The following is a 9,933-nucleotide window of genomic DNA, read 5'->3' as shown; positions in this document are numbered from 1 at the left end:
TAGAGGTGAGCCATAGTCCCACTTTATTTCCAATTTAGGACCGATCAGAGAGAAGAGTCAGAGATATCTCTGCAGGGAAGGAAACTGAGAAAACAACACACGTAGGAAAACTAGGAAATACAGACATACCTTGTCATGCAGACAGACCAGGAAGCTCAGACCAGGAAGCACTCGCAAAGGAAAGTAGAGTTAGGGGTATGGGTTAGAGGGGTCACTCCTGGGGAAGGAGGCGGGACCACAAGATAAACATCCCTGAGATCATCCTGGGTATCCAGGATAAAGAAGACATCAAGGGGAAGGAGACCCCCTTCTTCATGCTGTCTCTGCTCCCAACCCTAATGGAGAGGGAAAGGGAAGTCTGTCTAGAACTTCAGGCAATTCATGACATTCTCTCAGACACTTGCAGCAGAAATGGAGAGCATCTGGAGGCAGAGCCACTGGGGACATGCGAAGTTACAGTGCAGAAAGAAGACAGGAACAGTTACTGGAGGAGCTTGACATAATTTGCAGGGAAGAGTCCAAAGTGGCCGTGGCAACGTCCCCGCCACCAGCCCTCATCCACCATCTCAATGTCAGTGATGACATCATCTGGGTCAAAGGAAATCTCATCACTTCCCTCTGTGGAGAAAATTGACAGACTATTAGGATGGTCAGGCAAGAATCCCTCCACCCCTGTGCCCCCTCTTTAAACCTCAGGAAGGGAAAGAGGCCTGCCCTTGATGCCAAGTCTGGGGCCCTATTCTGACCCACACAATCCACCCACCTCTCATGTATCAAGGGGCTCCAGGCACCAGACCCCTCAGACCACTCCCAACCTACCTCCTTGGTAATCATACAGGGCTACAGCTGAGATCCCAGCTCCAGCCCCAGCTGGGTGGCCTGATGATCCTGCACAGTGAGAAATATGAACATGGTCTTACCAACATGGAGAAGGAAAACAGACAGGTTCTTCCATGTAATGGGGGAATTCTTCTGCCCCACCACTCACCAGCCAGAGTGGAGGAAAAAGAGGGATCCTCAGGCTCAAGTACATCCTCATAGTCCGCTTCCTCATCCTGCTCATGTCTGTCTATCTCCTCAACATCCTCATAGTCATTCTCAGGCTCGGGTTCAGGCTCAGGCTCGGGCTCAGGTGCTGCTTCATACACTGGCTCTTCCTGCAGCTGGAAGACTTCTGGAGTCCTGGGGGGCAGAGCTGGGGCCTCCTCATTGTCCTGAGAAGAGACAGTATGAAGCAAGGTGACTTCTGTTCACCAGGAGCTGCCTCTCCAAAATTTCCCAATGGAGGACTGCTAAGACCCTTCCATCCACATGCTTCCACTTCCATGTCCATTTCTGGCTCCTTCTAACAGCCTCTCCTAGGGAACACAGTCTCTCACCCCTCTTCCTTCTTCAACCTCCTCCCATATCCATCCACTCAAAACACCTACCAACAGATGATATTAGTAGAAGGGGAATGTAAAAGGTATAAGGAGAAAGAAATGGAAAATGAGTCAGATTCCTTGGAAGACCGGGAAAACACTGAAGCAAAATCTAAAAGGAGAAAAGATGACAGCTAGGATGACTAACTGTCCTAGTCTGCCCAGGACTGGGTGATTTCCCAGAATATAAGACTTCCAGTGCTAAGGTCAGGATAGCCCCAGGCAAACCAGGGTGTTTGATCAGCCTGCAGGGCTGTGTCCACCCACTAGGACATGAGGAGATGGGAAAGGTGCAGATCTTTGGAGGGCAGTCTGCTTACCTCTGGGGGATCCTGCCTTGGGGGCAGGGCAGGTACCGGTTGTTCCCTATTGGTTCTCACAGGCCCAGGCTCTGATGATGGACAACTCCCTGCTGGAGGCCAGGCCTGTGAAGGATGAAGCATCTCTTCAGTGAGCAAGAAACTTTATCTTCTCTCTTGTACTAGAATACCCCTTCCTGTCTCTGCCAAGTCACATCTATCATTCCTCAAGATGGACTCCAACCTGAAATGACAGCTCCTTCCTCTTGTTCTTGCAGCAGTAACTGACTGCACTGCCTGGTGACCTATCTTCTGTTGAACTATGTTAATCTTGGGGTATTTTTCCACTGAGCATTCTTGTATGTATATATGAAGCTTAATTACACAATTAGATTGAAATCTTCCGAAGACAAGGATAACAACTGTAGATTTTGCTAACACAGAGGAGTCCTGGGTCTTACTTTTTACTAAGGATACAGACCCCTTAGGCTCCTGTCTGGGCAAAGAATGCTGGATGTGGATCCTGGAGGGCCAAGCACTTACCTCTGAGGAGATTTTCTTAGGCAATGGGGCTGGCACCGCCGGCTCTTCCCTAGTGGCCACTGGTTGCTGAACCTCGTGGCTCATCTTTACCAAGGCCTTTCTCTCCTGTTGCTGCCTGGCCATCTGTTGTGCCTTCTCCTCTTCCTCCCGCTTCCTCTTCTCCTCTGCCATGGACTCAAATTTTGCCTTCAGCCCACGGGCACCACTAGAAGCTACAGACACAGTCAAGAAAAATTAGGGTTGTCTTGGGACGGAGGTAGGAGAGTAGCACTGGAAAGAAGAGGAGTCAGTTAAATGTCCAGAAGAAGAGGAAATCGAGAAGGGACTCATGGAAAGGGAGATAAAGAGGTATTAATGAAGGAACAAGGGGCTTAGAGGAAGATAAGGTAGCCCTGAAGCTTGGACTTTCACATAGCCAGACTATATGATCTCAGACTCTTACTCAGCTTCTAAGGCTTGGTCCCCTAACCTGCATCCTTCCTTGTCCACATTTCTTAAATCTATATGCCCTCAGGCCACCATCTAACCACCGTCCCCCATCCAAAGCTCCTTTCCCTTTGTGTTCTTCCCAAATGGCTCCCCCCACCCCTGTGTTCTCTACATACAGTTTCTTCCCCAGTGTCACTCAGATATCCACCTAACCTAATTTTTTCTAGGAGAGAGAATCTGGGAATATGAGGATAGGGGTCAAGTCTACCTCAGCTAACCTAGGTAGTTAAATTCTTGGAGTAGGTAGTCTAGGAAGAAAAAAAGAATGAGAAGGCAGAGGAGATTGAGAGCACAGAGAGAGGGAATTAAAACTCACCAGCCTCTATGGGTGTTGTCTTCTTGTAAGCTGTGGTTGGGGCCTCCATTTCATTGAAGCCAACAGCACTCTGCAGGTAGAAGAATAGTATGTGTAGTGGTGGGGAGAGGGAAGAGAGTGGTAATGACCTCTGGGTCAGTATCAGGGATTGGGGCCACTATAGGAGGGCTCCCTAAACTTTTGATGCTCAGTAGTCATTAGACAGGGTATTCAAATATTGTTGTTTTGCATCAGAGAGATAGGTAAAGAAGTTCTAGGCTTGTAGGACTAGCTCTCCCTTTAAAAAAGCTCAATGTTCCTGGAACCTCACATCTTTTAAGTCCAGTTGCCTGGAATGCAGGAGTGTATGAAGTATATGCAGTACATGAAGAGGTGGAGGGAAAGACTGAATGGAGTGGGGCTAGATTATTGACTGAGTTAATCAATACCAAGCAATCAATGAAATTTTAAACACTTTTCCTGGAGTTTGTCTGCATCCCTGTCTCTCTCTGCCTCCTCACTCTCCTTGATAAAGGCTTCGGAAGACATACCCATTAGATGCTGAGGGCAGTCAATGGGAAGAGCAGGAGGACAGTGCAGCACACCTAGCTTTGCTCATCCTTTTACCCACTTTGCCTCTCACTTTTCTCCACATACTTCAGGGAACTCTTCCCAAGACACTGGTGTTCTGGTGCTTTACCTTATCCACACGGTCCTTTTGGATGCCATACTGCCCGCCAAAGCCCTTGGCATAATCTGCAGGATGGAAAGGTCTGAGAGTCACAAGAGGAGTTAAATGCTAGAAACGTATGGGAACAGGGAGTAGGAGCAGTGGGAAGGAGGACCAGAAGACAGGAATGAGGAAAACAGAGAGATCGATGAGGAAGTGTGAAAGTCAGGGGAGAGAGAGAGGAATGGGTGGGAAAAGATGAAAAAGGATGGGGGAAAAAAACACCTGGGAGAGAATGGAGATATGAGACATGGGAAGAGAGAAACAAAAAAGAGAAAAGTGGCAGAAAAGGGGAAAATATAAAGGAATAAACAGGAAAAATTAAAGTGAGAAGTTGCTGTGTAGCATAGGGAGCCCAGGCACTCTGTGATAACCTGGAGGGATGGGATGAGGGGAGGGGAGGGAGGGGATATATGGATAATTATGGCTGATTTGCATTGTTGTATGGCAGAAACCAGCACAATATTGTAAAAAAAAAAAATTTAATTTAAATTTAAAAAAATAGAAAAAAAAAATTAAAGTGAGCCCCCTCCCCCAGCCATCCTCTATGTGTCCCAGGGAAGAAGGCTCTCTCTGTGAAGTAGAGGGGCCTCTAAGACTCACAGCCAAATCACACTCTTGCCATCACCCAACCCGTCCGTCTTCATCCATTCCTCAATGACCCCTTCTCTTTGGTCACCTTCCTGAGTCCTGCTGTTAAGCTTGCTGTTCTCCTCTCCATCCCTATGGGTCTACCCCCAACCTACCCCCATACATGTAACACATACTCTTCACCCTACCACTTCCTGCATACCTCATATTCTGGGTCCTCTGTGTCAACTTTCAGGACATATAGAAGGAGGGCTCCACATATCCTATGGCTTCCCTCCTCTCCAGCCCCAACTCACCTCTCTGGGATTCATGTTTCTCTGTTTCTCCCTTGTAGTCATATCCGAGAGCTGCCTTGTCCCGTTTATCCTTCTCTATCCCATAACGGCCACCAAAGCCACGAGAGTAATCTACGGTGGAAGGAGCAATTGTGAGAGCCTACTCTCAGTCCATGGGAAAGTGTGTGGAAGAGGCATCAGGAGGGGTGGGTGCAGGGCGATGGGGCCTGGGAAGACAGCAGGGCCCGAATCAAAGAGAAATGGAGTTCTAAGCTACCCTTCGGAAATTTTAATTCAAGAGTGTTCACTCTTCCTCACTTCCATCCCAAGATAGAAGATTATTTCAATTTTTTCCCTTCTTCAAAGAAGGAGAAAATACAGAGTGTAAGGAGAGACATCTAGAAAAAAAAGACAGATGCACGTGAACTACTTGCCTTTCCCTAACTCTATGCAAACACTTGGTAATTGGAGAAAGACATAATGATCTTTTTTTTTAAAAAAATAGTGAATCTCAAAAGAAAATAAGAAAAAATTCCTGGCTCCAGAAACAAACAGATGAATCAAAATAGTAGATATAATGGTAATTATGAGCTGACACAGAAAACCCAAGCTGTTTTCAGTCACAAATTTAGTACCTGGGGAATAGGATGTAGGGTCTGAGGTTCTAGTTTCTATACAAGAACAGGTCGCTGGAGCAAGAAGGTAAGGCTCTGCCCACTTCTATAAAGTAATTCTAGAAAAAGTCTACTACTTGTCCAGGGAAATGGTAAGAGGAACTTTAGTTTTTTAGCATTTGGAGAAGATTTTACCTATGAGATTTGTAAGCTCCAAGCCTGCACCTGAATGTGTGAGATACAAATATCCAGTTTCATACTACTTATATTATACAGAAATTCTAAGCTGAGAAATTAATTGAATACTGATATAGGAAAATATATACCACAGAAAGAGTAAGCATCAGAAAGATGACATGAATATGAGACAAAGTGGACTTCAAGACAAAATGCATTATAAGAGACTTAATGATAAAAGGGCAATTTGTCCTTCATCAGGATTAAATATGATGAATCAAAATTATCAGAATCAAAATTCATGAAACAAAGCAGAAAGATAAAGAGACAAATCTATGACCATAGTCAAAAATTTTAACTCTTTTCTCATTATTAATAAAAAATTTAGACAAAAAGGATCTATTAGAGAAGTGCCAAACAACATTATTAACAAGACCTAACTGACATTTATAGAATATTGCATCCCCAAACTTCATGATATACATTTTTTCTATGCACATATACCATCCACCAAGATAGACCACATACTTGTTCATATAAAAAGTTTCAGTTCATTTCAAGAGATTGGAATATGAGATATCATATTCTCTGATTATAATAGAATTAAACTAGAAGTTCATAACAATAAAATAAGAAAATTTCCCAAGTACCTTTAAAATGAGCAATTATACTTTTAAATGACTCATCGAGCAAAGAAGAAATGAAAAGGAAATTAATATTTTGAACTGAATAAAAATTAAAATATATATAACATTGTGGAATGTAGCAAAAACAGGTGTTTCCCAGGTGGCACTAGTGGCAAAAAAAAACCTGCCTGCCAACGCAGGAGACGTAAGAGACATTCAGTCCCTAGGTTGGGAAGATCCCCTGGAGAAGGGCATGGCAACCCACTCCAGTGTTCTTTCCTGGAGAATCCTGAAGACAGAGGAGCCTGGCAGGGTATGGCCATAGGGTTGCATAGGTTGCACATAGGGTTGCATAGAGTCAGACACGACTGAAGTGACTTAGCACACACACACTTAAGTACCCATGAAGTAAGCAAAGGTTTAAAATCAATTTTCTAAGTTTCTACCTTAACAAGAAAGAACAAACTAAACCCACATTAAAATGAAAGAAAAAAAATACTGAAAAGTAGAATTCAATAAAATTTTAAAAACAAGTAAACAACGGAGAAAATGAGCAAAGTCAAAAGATACTTCTTTGAAATTAACAATAAATAATAGTAAAGAACCTCTAGCAAAATAGTTAAAAAGAAAAAACTACAAATTAATATCAGTAGTAAAAGTGAACATGTCACTTATAGATCTTACAGAGGTTGAAAAAAAATAAGGGTATACTATAAATGAATTTATACCAATATATTTGAAAATATAGATAAAATGGAAAATGTCCTTGAAAAGCATACATTACCATAATAAGAAAAAAAACCAGAGAGAGAAGCCAAGATGGCGGAGGAGTAGGACGGGGAGACCACTTTCTCTCCTACAAATTCATCAAAAGAATAACTGAACACAGAGCAAACTTCGCAAAACAACTTCTGATCGCTAGCTGAGGTCATCAGGCGCCCAGAAAAGCAGCCCATTGTCTTCGAAAGGAGGTAGGACAAAATATAAAAGATAAAAAGTGAGACAAAAGAGCTAAGGACGGAGATCCGTCCCGGGAGCTCTTAGGCGGCATTGCTTGGGGTAGGGTCCGGGCCTGAGTGCCCTGAGGACAATCGGAGGGAGCTTCTGTGAGGACAATCGGAGGGAGCTTCTGTGAGTTGCCAACTTGAACTGTGGGAGACCAAAAGAGAGAGAGTAAATTAACCGGCCCGAACACACTGCCGGCCGTTCGCAGAACAAAGAGACCGAGAGGGTCCAGAGAGGAGCTCGCAGGCTGCGGACCGGCCCAGCCCCGCCGGAGGCAGGAGGCATGGGGGAGGGGAAGGTCGCGGCGAGACACAGGGCGCAGGCACCCGACCGGCGCGGGCGGGGACTGGGGCTGGGGACGCGAAGGGCAGAAGGCGCGCACCCGACTGGCGCCAGCGGAAACTGAGACTGGGTCCGCGGAAGGGAGGGGGCGCGCCACACCTGGGGAGAGTGCGCCCACCAAGCCCCTTGCTGCCTGGACCGCTCTGACGGGGAAGGCACAGAGAGCAAGCGCAGCTTTTCCTTCCGCGCTTTTGTGGAACACCCGAGGGCTGGAACCTCGCGCAGCGCGGGGCGCACTCCATATAGAACAGCCGGAAGCCTGAGCGGCACAGACGGAGAGGGCAGCGTCGGCCCCTCCCGGCAGCGCCAGCCTGTCCCAGCGGCGCAAGCCCATCACCACAGCGACAACCCCTCCCGGCAGCGCAAGCCCCTCCCCGCGGAGCGACGGAACTAGCTACCTGAATAAGAGTCCACCTCCGCCCGCCTGTGTCAGGGCGGAAATGAGGCTCTGAAGAGACCGGCAAACAGAAGCCAAATAAACAAAGGGAACCGCTTCAGAAGGGACTGGTGCAACAGATTAAAATCCCTCTAGGAAACATTGACTACACCGGAGGAGCCTGTAGATATCGAGAAGCGTAAGCTGGAACGAGGAGCTATCTGAAACTGAGCCGAACCCACACTGACCGCAACAGCTCCAGAGAAACTCCTAGATATAATTTTACTTTTTTCTCTTTTTTTATTTTTATTTTTTATTTTTAAAATTTTTTTCTTTTTTTTCTTTTTTAGTTTTTCTCTTTTATTTTCCTTTAAAATCCCCTATTACTCCCCCATTACTCCTTAACTTTCATTTCCATAGACTTTTACGATTTTTTAATTAGAGGGAAAAAAAAAATTTTTTTTTCTTTTTTTTCTTTTTCTTTCTTTTTTTTTTCTTTCCTTTTTCTCTTCTATTTTCTATTTTTCTTTTTCTCTTATTTCTTTTAAAGTCCTCTAGTACTCCTCTACTACTCCTTAATTTTCATTTTCAATACACTATAACCTTACAAAAAAAAAAAAGAAGAGAAGCCCTATTTTTAAACCGAAGATTATTCTCTCCCAATCTTGACTCTCTGTTTTCTACCTCAGAACACCTCTATTTCCTCCTTTCCCCTTCTCTTCCCAATCCAATTCTGTGAATCTTTGTAGGTGACTGGGCTACGGAGAACATTCTGGGAACAGAGAGCTGCGTAGATCTGTCTCTCTCCTCTTGAGTCCCCCTTTTTTTCTCCTCCTGTTCATCTCTATCTCCCTCCTCCCTCTCCTCTTCTTCATGTGATTCTGTGAACCTCTCTGGGTGTCCCTAACGGGGGAGAATCTTTTAGCCATTAACCTAGACGTTTTCTTATCAGGGCTGTATAGTTGGAGAAGTCCTGAGACTACAGGAAGAATAAAACTGAAATCCAGAGGCAGGAGACTTAAGCCCAAAACCTGAGAACACCAGAAAACTCCTGACTACAAGGAACTTTAAGTAATAAGTGACTGTCCAAAAGCCTCCATACCTACACTGAAACCAACCACCACACAAGAGCCAATAAGTTTTAGAGCAAGACATACCATGCAAATTCTCCAGCAACGCAGGAACATAGCCCTGAACATCAATATACAGGCTGCCCAAGGTCACACCTAACACATAGACCCATCTCAAAACTCATTACTGGGCACTCCATTGCTCTCCAAAGAGAAGAAATCAAGTTCCACGCACCAGAACACTGACGCAAGCTTCCCTAACCAGGAAATCTCGACAAGCCAATCCTCTAACCCCACCCACTGGGTTAATCCTCCACTACAAAAAGGAACCACAGACCTCCAGAATACAGAAAGCCCACTCCAGATACAGCAATCTAAACAAGATGAAAAGGCAAAGAAATACCCAACAAGTAAAGGAACATGAAAAATGCCCACCAAGTCAAACAAAAGAGGAGGAGATAGGGAATCTACCTGAAAAAGAATTTAGAATAATGATAATAAAAATGATCCAAAATCTTGAAAACAAAATGGAGTTACAGATAAATAGCCTGGAAACAAAGATTGAAAAGATTCAAGAACTGTTTAATAAAGACCTAGAAGAAATAAAAAAGAGTCAATTACAAATGAATAATGCAATGAATGAGATCAAAAACACTTTGGAGGGAACCAAGAGTAGAATAACGGAGGCAGAAGATAGGATAAGTGAGGTAGAAGATAAAATGGTGGAAATAAATGAAGCAGAGAGGAAAAAAGAAAAAAGGATCAAAAGAAATGAGGACAACCTCAGGGACCTCTGGGACACTGTGAAACGCCCCAACATTCGAATCATAGGAGTTCCAGAAGAAGAAGACAAAAAGAAAGGCCATGAGAAAATACTCGAGGAGATAATAGCTGAAAACTTCCCTAAAATGGGGAAGGAAACAGCCACCCAAGTCCAAGAAACCCAGAGAGTCCCAAACAGGATAAACCCAAGGCGAAACACCCCAAGACACATATTAATCAAATTAACAAAGATCAAACACAAAGAACAAATATTAAAAGCAGCAAGGGAAAAACAACAAATAACACACAAAGGGATTC

General features: G+C 44.5%; 1 protein-coding gene across 1 annotated transcript in view; it reads right to left on the bottom strand.

The window, feature by feature from the left end:
- Positions 1 to 9,933, bottom strand: part of HCLS1 (hematopoietic cell-specific Lyn substrate 1) — a 40,222-nt gene continuing 30,289 nt past the window's right edge. Inside the window, exons 7-14 of the mRNA XM_061167062.1 lie at positions 4,665 to 4,775; positions 3,748 to 3,803; positions 3,069 to 3,138; positions 2,264 to 2,475; positions 1,742 to 1,846; positions 989 to 1,214; positions 820 to 888; positions 1 to 618 (exon numbers count right to left, since the gene is read on the bottom strand). Of these exons, the coding sequence (XP_061023045.1) occupies positions 482 to 618; positions 820 to 888; positions 989 to 1,214; positions 1,742 to 1,846; positions 2,264 to 2,475; positions 3,069 to 3,138; positions 3,748 to 3,803; positions 4,665 to 4,775 (986 nt within the window). The 3' untranslated portion in view covers positions 1 to 481. The remainder of the gene's footprint in view (positions 619 to 819; positions 889 to 988; positions 1,215 to 1,741; positions 1,847 to 2,263; positions 2,476 to 3,068; positions 3,139 to 3,747; positions 3,804 to 4,664; positions 4,776 to 9,933) is intronic.

Source organism: Dama dama, chromosome 19 (genome assembly GCF_033118175.1).
Source record: "Dama dama isolate Ldn47 chromosome 19, ASM3311817v1, whole genome shotgun sequence".
NCBI lineage: Eukaryota > Metazoa > Chordata > Mammalia > Artiodactyla > Cervidae > Dama > Dama dama.
Note: the sequence above shows the minus strand (reverse complement) of the source record. Positions and strands in the feature narration are given on the sequence as shown.